This window comes from Galeopterus variegatus, unplaced genomic scaffold, assembly GCF_000696425.1.
Source record: "Galeopterus variegatus unplaced genomic scaffold, G_variegatus-3.0.2 Scaffold7523, whole genome shotgun sequence".
In the NCBI taxonomy this organism is placed as follows: domain Eukaryota; kingdom Metazoa; phylum Chordata; class Mammalia; order Dermoptera; family Cynocephalidae; genus Galeopterus; species Galeopterus variegatus.
In genome coordinates, this window is record NW_007733634.1 from 46,949 (window position 1) to 58,762 (window position 11,814).

General features: G+C 44.3%; 1 protein-coding gene across 1 annotated transcript in view; it reads left to right on the forward strand.

The window, feature by feature from the left end:
• Nucleotides 1-11,814, forward strand: part of CCDC37 (coiled-coil domain containing 37) — a 49,086-nt gene that overhangs the window by 34,300 nt on the left and 2,972 nt on the right. Inside the window, exons 15-16 of the mRNA XM_008592036.1 lie at nt 10,467-10,602; nt 11,479-11,684. Coding sequence (XP_008590258.1) covers nt 10,467-10,602; nt 11,479-11,684 — 342 coding nt within the window. The remainder of the gene's footprint in view (nt 1-10,466; nt 10,603-11,478; nt 11,685-11,814) is intronic.

Here is an 11,814-nt window from a genome sequence, read left to right on the forward strand (position 1 = left end):
CTCCACCCCGGAGCAGCCTGTGGCCAGAGCTAGGAGTCTCCACGGACCTCCCAGCCAGGTGTGTCTGCGAGGCCAGGCTCCTTGGAGGCCTGGAGGTCCTGCAGGGGTGGGTTGGGGATCCACAGTGACCCTGACCCCAGGTTCCCTGGCAGAGCTTGGAAGAGGCTGAAACCTGCATCTTCATAACATTTCATAGGCCACTGAGGAAGTGCCAGCTGTTCACCACACAGAGCTAAGGGGGGCCGGAGCTAAGATCCAGGCTGCTGTGAAGCACAGCCCCCTCCCTTGCTTAGCAGCACTGTAGGGGCAGGAGGACGTGCCAGGGTCAGTGCTACCCACAGGCTGGGGCCTCCAAGGAGAGGACTGGAACAGTGCAGCAGGAGTCAGAAAGGGCTGGAGGAGGGAGGTGTCTGGGCTTGTTCAGGATGGCAAGATGGCCAAGGCCCCCGGGGTCCAGCCAGAGGGGCAGCAGGTGAAGGTGGGTGGCTGCCCAGCTCTCACCTGGAGCCCAGCTGAGGCTCTTATGGTCCCTCTTGCTGGGTGTGGCCACCAGCCATATTCAGTCCCCCTCTGCAGGAGGACTGGGCTGGGCAGGGCAGGAGGTCATTGCCCCCTCCCCAAACACTGAGCATCCATTCTGGGTCAGGCGTGGTTTGAGCCCTGTGCTCATGGAGCTGACTTTCAACAGCAGCAGACACAACAAACAGGCCTGCAGATTTCACTTGTAGATACTGACATAAGCTAGAAGGAAGATAAAGTGCAGGAACTGAGAAAGGGCGACATCAGATGGGAGGGGCCCGGGAAGGCTTCCAGGAGGAAGCACCATGTGATCCAGGAACTTCCTGAGGGATGGGTAGAAAGCCAGCCACAGGGAGACCTGGGGGAGGGCTCCAGACAGAGGGAACAGTAACTGCAGAGGCTCAGAGGTGGGAGCCAGCCGAAGCTGCAGCGTCCCATGGACAGTCGTGTTAGGTTCCATCAGCCAGCATGGCTGGGAGTCTCCAGAATGATGTGAAACCACCAGTTCTCAGGCAAGACTGTGTTCCCTGGAAAGCTAGGAGGTGGCACAGACACACAGAGAGATGAGCTTGGGAGAGGTAGGAAGCCTCCTCGATTTCCAGAGAACCTGATGTGAGGACAGGCCCCTCCCCCAACACATGCATGAACACACACCCCTACCTTAGAGCAGAATGCTGGAGGTGACATCCAGCATCTTGTCTTCAGCCAACAAAGCCACTCTGATAGCCAAGCCGTCCCCATGAGCACAACAGTTTCCAGGAGAGTCACAGCCCTTGTGCATTTAACTCCCATGAACTCAACCCCTTTTTCTCAGCAAAAATCAAAATGCAGTTTAAAAAAATATAAAACCAATAGAAAATCTGAATAGGCCTATATCTATTTAAAAATTGAATCAATAATAACCCTGCAAAACAGAAAGCACCAGCCTGGATGTGTTTACTGGTGAATTCTATAAAACATTTAAGGAGGAAGTTACACCAATTCTCTACAATCTCTTTCAGAAGATAGCAGAGGGAATACTTTCTAACTCATTTTATGAGGCCAACATGACCCTAATACCAAAACCAGACATTACAGGAAAGGAAAAATACAGACCAACATCTCTCATCAACATAAATGCAAAAATCCTCAACAAAATGTTAGCAAAATTAAATCCAACAATATATAAAAAGAATTATACACTACAATCAAGTGGAATTTATCCCAGGTATTCAAGGCTGGTTCAACATTAGGAAATTAGTTAATGTAATCAGTTATGTCAACAGGCTAAAGAAAAAAAAAATCATATGATTTATGCAATAAAAAGCATTGAACAAAATTCAACACCCACTCATCATAAAACTCTCAGCAAGCTAGGAAAAAAGAGAATTTACTCAACTTGGTAAAGAACATCTACAGAAAAAGCGACAGCTAACATCATACTTAATGGTAAAAAACTAGAAGCTTTCCCATGGAGATCAGGAACACAACATGGATGTCCCCTCTTGCCACTCCTTTTCAGCATTACACTGGAAGTCCTAGCTAATGCAATAAGGCAAGAAAAGGAAATAAAATGCATACAGATCAGGAAGCAAGAAATAAAACTAGCTTTGTTCACAGATGACATGATTGTCTATGTAGGCTAGCTTTGTTCACAGGTGACATGATTGTCTATGTAGAAAATTTGAAACAATCAACAAAAAACTCTTAGAACTAAGAAGTGATTATAGCAAGACTGAAGAATACAAAATTAATATACAAAGTCAATCATCTTCCTATATACCAGCAATGAACAAGTGGAATTTGAAATTAAACACACAATACCATTTACATTAGCACCCCAAAAATGAAGTATTTAGGTATAAATCTAACAAAATATGTACAACATATATATGAGGAAAACTATAAAATTTTAATGAAATAAAAGAAGAGCTAAATAAGTGCAGAGATATTCCACGTTTATGGATAGGAAGAGTCAATATTGTGAAGATATCAATCAAAATCCAAGCAAGTTATTTTGTGGGTATTGACAAATGATTCTAAAGTTTATATGGAGAAGCAAAAGACCCAGAATAGCCAACACACCAGTGAAGAAGAACAAAAAAAAAAGTTGGAGGACTGATGCTATCCCACTTCAAGACTTAGTAAACTTCAAATCTCTAGTAACAAAGACGGTGTGGAATTGGTGAAAGAACAGTCAAACAGATCAATGGAAAAGAATAGAGAGCTCAGTAATAGACCCACACAGGTACAGTCAACTATCTTTGGCAAAGGAACAAAGGCAATACAATGGAGAAAAGATAGACTTTTCAGCCAATGGTGCTGGAACAACTGGACATCCACATTCCAAAAACTGAATCTAGACACAGACCTTACACCCATCACAAAAATTACCTCAAAATGGATTACAGGCCTACACATAAAATGCAAAACTATAAAACTCCTAGAAGATTACACAGGAGAAAAATCTAGATGACCTTTGGTGTGGTAATTACTTTTTTGGTACAACACCAAAGGCATGATCCATGAAAAAAATAATTGATAAGCTGGATTTCTCTAAAATCAAAAATTTCTGCTCTGCAAAAGACACTGTCAAGAGAATGAAAAGACAAGCCACAGACTGGGAGAAAATATTTGCAAAAGACATATCTGATAAGGGATTGTTAATCCAAAATATACAAAGAACTCTTAAAACTTAATAAAAAACCAAACAACCTAATTAAAAATGGGCCAAAGACCTTAACAGACACCTCACCAAAGAAGATATATAGATATGCCAAATAAGCATATGAAAGCATTTCAACATCATATATCAGAAAATTGCAAATTAAAACAATAACATACCACTATGCATCTATTAGAATGGCCAAAATCCAAAACATTGACACCACCAAATGCTGATGATTTGGATTTGGAGCAACAGTAACTCACATTCATTGCTGGTGGGAATGCAAAGTGGTAGTCACTTTGGAGGACTATTTGGCAGTTTCTTACAAAACTGAAACATTGTCTTATCATATGACCCAGCAATCATGCTCTTTGGAATTTACCCAAATGAGTTGAAAACCTACGTCCATACAAAAACCTGCACACAGATGATTATAGCAGCTTTGATCATAATTGCCAAAATTTGAAAGAAACCAAGATGTCCTTCTGCAGGTGAATACTGTGATACATCCATACAATGGAATATTACTCAGTGCTAGAGGGATATGAGCTGTCAAGCCATAAGAAGACATGAAGGAATATTAAGTACATAATACTAAGTGAAAGAAGCCAATCTGAACATGTTACACACTGTATGATTCTAACTATATGACACTGGAAAAGGCAGAACTATGGGGACAGTAAAAGGACCAACTGTTGCCAAGAGTTGGGGGGAGAGAGGGATGAACAGGCAGAGCACAGGGAAGTTGTAGGGCAGTGAAACTACTCTGTATGATACTGTATTGGTGGATACACGTCACTATACATTCTTCCAAACCCACAGAATGTACACCACCAAGAGTGAACCACCTCATGTAAACTGTGGACTCCGGGTGACAACGATGTGTCAACGTAGGCTCATTGACTGTAACAAATGCACACTCTCACTTCTGTGGGGGAGGCTGTGCGAGTGTGGGGGCAGGGGGTGTAGGGGACTCTATGCCTTCTGCTCAATCTTGCTGTGACTCTAAAACTGCTCTAAAAAATGAAGTCTCTATAAAAAATATATTACAACAGCAAATGAGCAGTCTGTTTCACCCCTAGAAGAAAGAGTGGCTGTCTTAGAGACAGTGTACAAAAAAAACCACAGGAATGTTCACACCAAAGTTATTTCTAACAGCCAAGAACTAGAAACAACGCACATGTCTGTCAGCAGCTAGACGGATAAACAAGATGCCGTCTATCCATGCCACACGCATTAGATTTTGACTGCTGCTGTAACAAACTACCATGAACTGAGTGGCTTAAAACAATGCACATTTATCCTCTTACAGTTCTGGAGGCTAGAATTCTAAAGTAGGTCTCAGTAGGCTGACATCTGGGTGTTGTCAGGGCTGCATTCCTTTCTGGAGCCTCTAAGGGAGAATGCATTTCTTGCATTTTCCAGCTTCTAGAGCCTCCCACATTCCTTGGTTTCCTTCCATCTTCACACCAGCAGCAGCCAGTCAAGTCTTTCTCACTCTGCATCACTCTTGGCCCTCCTGCCTCCCTCTTCCATTTGTAAGGACACTTGTGATTACAGGAGCCTGCCTGGGTATAGCCCAGGGTCATTGCCTGGTCTCAAGGTAAGCTGATTGGCGACCATAATTTCATCTGCAACTCTGATTACCCTTGCCAAATAGCATAGCATATTAACAGGTCCCAGGGATTGGGATGTGGACATTTTTGGAGGGGCTGCGACACACCATGGTACTAATCAGCAATGAAAAGGAACAAACTAGTAATACAGGCAACAACATGGATGAACCACACAGACATGATGCTAAGAGAAAGAATCCAGACACCAAAGAATACCTACTATATTATTAATACGAAGTTCCAGAACCAGCTGTACTGCTTGTCTGTTGCTGAATAACAAACTACCCTAAAATACACACTTACCATTTCATGATTCCTGTAAGTCAGGACTTGGGCACTGCTTAGCTCTGCCCTTTGCTGCGGGGCCTCTCACAGATTGCCATCCAGGCACAGTGGGGCTGCAGTCACCCAAAGGCTCCATGGGGAAGGGTCCACCTCCATGCTTGCTTGTGTGGTTGTCAGGAGCCGGTTTCCAACTGGCTGTTGGCCACCGCCCTCTTTGGTTCCTTGCTACGTAGGCTCCTGACACGGCAGCTTGCTCCTCCGAAGCATGCAAGACAAAAGCCAATTGTCTGAAAGAGGGAAGTTGCAACCTTTTGTAACTGAATTGCAGAAGTGACATCCCATCCTATACTCCACTGGATAGAATAAAGGCACCAGTTCAACCCACACTCAAGGGTGTGAACAGAAGGGTGGTACTGGGAGCCATCTTAGAGGTCTGCCCACCATACGAGCAAACAAAGCCACAGTAAGACATCAGCTCACTGTGTGCCTGTGGCTGGGGAAGGGAGGAATCAACTAAAAGGGGCACAAGGAAGCTTTTGGGGTGATGAAAATGTTCCACATCTTGTGTTGTTGCTTACCTAGGTGTATAGATTTGTCAATTCTCAAACTATACATAAAATGGGTATACTTTATGATATGTAAATTATACATTGATAACAAAATCACAAGGAAGCTTTTGGGGTGATGAAAATGTTCCACATCTTGTGTTGTTGCTTACCTAGGTGTATAGATTTGTCAATCCTCAAACTATACATAAAATGGGTATACTTTATGATATGTAAATTATACATTGATAACAAAATATATGACAGATCTAGGACTTTTTAAGGCTGACTTTGTCAGCTGCCATTGTACACTGACTTTAGGCACCTAAGGGCTGTTATATTTCTTCTTTAATTCCTGATTTTATTTGAATTTTTTTTCTCTAATACCAGTTTTTGACTTAAAGCCTATTTTGTTTGATATAAGTATAGTCATTCCTGCTCTTTTGGTTACCATCGCATGGAATATCTTTTTCCAACCCTTCTTTTCAGTCTACATGTGTCCTTAAGCCTAAGTGAGTCTCTTGTAGACTGCATATAGTTGAGTCTATCTAATAATCCATTCAGCCACTCTGTGTCTTTCGACATACAGTGTCATAAGGAGTTTAGTTCATTTACATTTAATTATTGATAGTTAAGGACTTACTAGTGTGCCATTTTTTGCTGACTGTTTTCTGTGTTCTGTAGTTCTCTTGTTCCTCGTCTCCACTCTTGCTTTCTTTTTGGTTTGATGATTTCTTGCAGTGATAGACTTTGATTCTTTTCTCTTTATCTTCTATGTATCTACTCTAGGTTTTTGTTATTGTTGTAGTTACCATGAGGCTAGGATTGAACATCTTTCAGTTATAAGTCTATTTCAAGCTGATAACAATTTCAATCACATACAAAATCTCTACACTTACTCCCCTTCCCCCCTTTATGCTGTCAGATTTTACTTTTTATTTTTTATTTTTTTTTATTTTTTGTCTTTTTTCCGTGTCCGGCAACGGATCGCAACCCTCAGTTCCCCCCTTTATGCTGTCAGATTTTACTTTTTATATTGTATATTCATTAACCTTTTGTAATTATAGTTATTCTTAATACTTTTGTCTTTTAACTTTTATACTTGGGTTAAAAGTGATTTATGTGCCATTACAGTATTATAATATTCCATGTTTGTCTATATGTTTACCTTTAGCAGTGTGATTTATACTTTCATATGCTTTCATGTTGCTATCGAGGAACTTTTTGTCTCTACTTGTAAAACTCCCTTTAGCTTTTTTTTTTTTTAAGGCAGGTGATGAACTCCAGGTTTTGTGTATCTGGGAAAGTCTCTATCTCTTCATTTCTAAAGGACAGTTTTGTTTTGTATAGTATTGGCTGGCAGTTTTTTGTTTTTTTTCTTTCATTACATTGAATATATTATCCCACTCTCTCCTGGCCTGCAAGGCTTCTGCTGATAAATCCACTGATTATCTGATGGGGGTCCCCTTGTATGTAATGAGTTGCTTTCCTCTTGCTGCTTTCAAACTTCTCTTTGACTTTTGATAATTTAATTATAATGTGTCGTATGTAATGAGTTGCTTTCCTCTTGCTGCTTTCAAACTTCTCTTTGACTTTTGATAATTTAATTATAATGTGTCGTATGTAATGAGTTGCTTTCCTCTTGCTGCTTTCAAACTTCTCTTTGACTTATGATAATTTAATTATAATGTGTCCCAGTGTAGACCTCTTTAAGTTACACCTATTTGGGGACCTTTAGGCTTCTTGAATCTGGATGTCCATTTCTCTCTCCAGACTTGAGAAGTTTTAGCCATTACTTCTTTAAACAAGCTTCCTGGTTTTTCTCTCTCTTCCTTCTTGAACTTCCACAACACATATATTGTTTCATCTAATGTTGTCCCTTAAGTCCCAAAAGTGTTCTTTCATTTTTTTCCCCCTTTTGCTCCTGTAGCTGGCTAATTTCATATGGCCTGTCTTTGAGTGTACTGGTTCTTTCTTCTGCTTGATCTAATCTGCTGTTAAAGCTCTCTATTGAATTTTTTTTTTTTTTTTTGCAGCTGGCCAGTACAGGGATACGGACCCATGACCTTGGTTTTATAAGGCTGTGCTCTAACAAATTGAGCTAACTAGCCAGCCTGGTTTATATTTCTTTATTAAACCTCTCACTTCGTTCCTGTATTGTTCCCCTCATTTTGTTCAGTTGTCCGTGTTCTATTGTAGTTCACTGAGGTTCTATAAGACAATTATTTTGAAGTCTTTGTCAGGCAGTTCATAGATCTCCATTTATTTAGGGTTGGTTACCGGAGTTGTATTAGGTTTGTCTTGTGGTGTCATGTTTCCCTAATTCTTCATGATCCTTGTGACCTTGTATTGGTGTCTGTGCATTTTAAGAAGTCACCTCTTCCAGTCTTTACAGACTGGCTTCATCAGGGAAAGACCTTTCACCAGTTAGCTCAGCCAGAGATTCTGGATAGTTGGCTGCTGGGATCTGCAGGCAGGGCCTGCTGCCAATGTCCACAGGTGGGTGGGGCCTGCCATGGGGGTCTACAGGTGAGTGGGGTCTGCCACCAAAATCTGCACGTTGCTGTGAGCCCCTGCCCCTATTACTTGTTCCTAGCTGCCCCCAGGTGATCCAGCCATGCCAGCTCCCCCAGTGCTCTGGCCAAGGTGAGAGAGAAGTGGGCCTCTCAGGCAGCAACCCAAAATGCTTGGGAACCTGGGGTTCTACCTTGCTTTCTCCTTCCCCCCCATAGGAGAAACTGCAGGCCAACAGGATCTCTGTCAGCACTGCAATGCCCTGGGGGAGGGGTGACATATGCCAAGTGAAGCTGTTCTTCTTACCCTCTTTAATGTGGCTTTTCTCAGTTTTTGTGCTCCACTAAGTGCTGTAACCTTTCTCTTGGATTCTGGAGCTCTTATAAAGGCATTTTCATCTGGGAATAGTTGTCAAATTGGTGTTTCTCTGGGGGGGAAAAAAGCCAAGAAAGATGGGTTCCACCATCTTGCTGCTGTCATTCTTCTGTGGTTTTTAAATCTTTTTCAACCTGTAGATTCCTACTCTGTCTTGTTTTCTCCTTGTAGTCCATTTGTTTAGGCAACCAGGTCACTTTTCCTGTAGCAAAGTGCCTCTCTCACTTACATGCACTTGAATCCCCTAGGCATCTTAAAATGAAGTTTCTGATTCAGTAGGCCTGGGTTGTGGCCTGAGACTCTGCATTTTGACTAATTTGCAGGTTTGCTCAAGCTAGCCTAAGGACCAACTCTGAGCAGCATGTTTCTCAGGCTTCCATCTCTTGTAAATTGGTTGTAGAATCTACTTTGAGGAGAAAACATTTTGACGCAAGATTTTTGAATTTAAAAGTAACTAGTAAAACAAAATCTTTTCCCGAATAATGAGAAGAAATAAAGAGAGAAGGCAAAGAAAACCTAGTCCATATAACAGAAGATGAGAAAGCAAAGATAGAAACAACATGGTCCCAGCTGTAGGATCAAACTTACCAGTTAAGGCAATGAATATAAAGGAGCTAAAGACCCCTACTAAAAAAGGCATAAAGCAGAATGCAATCATGTATCCTTTGTGAGAAGTACTACTAACACCAAATGCACTGCCTCCTGCAGCTGAGTGCTCAGCCACAGAGGGAAGGAAGGGCTGATGCCCAGGAAATGCTCACCATTGTTTTCCCAGGTGAACTGCACATGCCCCAGCCAGCACCCTGGGGTGCAATGGGAGCTGTTTGTGGCCAGGTGCTCTGGCCATCCATCTCTGAGCATCAGCCCAGGTGAGCTGGCCAGACCAGCCCAGAAGACCTCACACTCATGGTCTTCTGGCCTCCTCCCTTGGCCCCACAGTGAGTGGAGTGCAGTCTGTGGGGCTTCTGAGGGCTGTGGCCTGCATCCCTGTGGTCAACATCCCTGTGAGCCATGAGACCCCTCATTGGCAAAGGAGTTGCAGTTGTGGCACTTTATGTAAGATAGAGAAGCTGTCAGCAGGTTCTGTCCATAAACAGCAGGAGAGCAGTGGCATCCCAAAATGGCTGTCCACACCTACACTTCAAGGACTTGCATGAAGCTGCCAGCACTGGTTGAACTCATGCCAGCATAAGAGCCAGGATTCCCACTCAGAAAACCCTGACATGTAATGGTTGGTGTCTGTACGATAATGATTACAAAGATTATTTAAAACCTTTTATTCATTTAAAAGGTGAATGTTGTGATTCTACTCCTAAATGTATACCCAAGAGAACTGGAAACATGTCCCCATGAAAACCTGTACATGAATGTTCATAGCAGCACTATTCCCAAGAGCCAAAAGGTAGAAATAACCCAAATGTCCATCAGCAGATGAATGGATCAACAGTGAATTCTGTCCACACAATGAATATTATTCAGCCTTAAAAGGGAATAAAGTTCTAACACAAGCTGCAACGTGAAAGCAGCCAGTCACAAAAGACCACGTTGTACGATTCCATTTTTATGAAATATCCAGGATAGAGACAAAGTAGATTAGGGGCTGCTTAAGGCCGAGAGAGAGGACAATGGAGTAACTGCTAATGGGATGGGTACAGGGTTTCTTTGATCGTTGTATAACTTTATGATTATTCCAGAATCTACTGAATTCTACTCTTTAAGTTTATGAATGTTAATTTTATTGCAGGTAAATTATACCTCAACAATGCTGTTATTTTTTATTTTCTTTAGTGTTGGTTGTTAAAGATTTTAGCTCACACCCTGCATTCCACCAGCATTTGGACCCTGGGCATGCAGACACTGGGCACTTGTGATCCTTCAGCCCTCGGGATGCTATACAGCTGGTGGGGCTCAGAGGTGACTTGTCCAGGGCTGTGCTGAGTGGTGCCCTGCCCCATCCCCATCCAGGGACAAGGAGGTCAACCAGCTGAAGCAGTGGATCACCACGATGATGATGTCCATCACCAAGGAGGAGGACACTGCTGCTGAGCTGGAGCTCAAAGCTCGAGTCTTCCACTTCGGGGAGTACAAGGGCGATCAGCAGGTAGGCCAGGGATTGGGGGTGACCACAGGCCTGGGGAGGATGAGGCTACAAGCTCCTGCTGGAGGAGGTCCAAAAGCCCCTGGGGAGATGGAGGCCAAGGTTTGGCAGAGGCTCTGGGGCTGCCCATGCCCCTGCCACGTCCACCTCTCCAGCCTCAGGAGCACCACCTGGACAAGCCACCTGTGCATTCATGCCCCATTCCAGCTCAGCTGCCCCACACACCCTTGATTCCATCGTTCTTTCACTCAACAAATTTGTCTGATTCTTAAAAACAGACACTGCATCCAGCAAGGTGATCCTGAGGTAGGGAAGAGGCATGTCCCCAAGCTAGGCTGGGTGAGAGAATGCTGAGGGGACAGGCCAGTGATGTTCCAGGTAGCAGGAACCAGGGACTGGCCAAGGGCTCAGCACACTTCCATCCTGGCAGCACACCTGGGGCCAGCTTCCTACGTCATTTGAGTACTATTGAGTGCCTACCACATGCCAGGCACTGGGCCAGGGACACAGGACGTGGCCATGGGCCGGACCTCACTGAGGCCAGGCCTGGCTGAGCTTTTCTGCTGTGGCTGCTTACTCCTCACACACCCCACATAGCAGTTCCCTGAGACCCACTGTGCGGTGGGCAGGCCCTGGGAGGTCAGTATGCCACTGCTGAGGGCACTAGTCTAAGCAGGCCATGGAGTGAGAGCTGGGCACGGGCCTGCCATCGACCCCACTGGAAGCCTGTTCTCCTCGCAGGACAAGCTGCTGGACAGCCTGAACCACAAGGTGCTGGATGTGTACCGGCACTTGAGGGCACTAGTCTAAGCAGGCCATGGAGTGAGAGCTGGGCACGGGCCTGCCATCGACCCCACTGGAAGCCTGTCCTCCTCGCAGGACAAGCTGCTGGACAGCCTGAACCACAAGGTGCTGGATGTGTACCGGCACTGTGTGGGTGCCCAGCAGGACGCCAACCTGGGCACTGTGCAGATGCTCACCATCATTGAACACCAGCTGGACGAGCTGATCGAGAACCTGGAACATGTGCCCCAGGCCAAGGTCGACCAGGCCAGGGCAGCCAAGGAGAAGGAGAGGCGGATGAGGTGAACACCAGGCCCACCCCACTCTCCTCACCCAGCTTCAGCTCTGGTCTGACACAGCCCCCCTCCCGAACCTTCAAAGAGCTCCTGAAGCAGGGCAGACAGGCCCCCAGCACTCCATGCTGAGATGTGG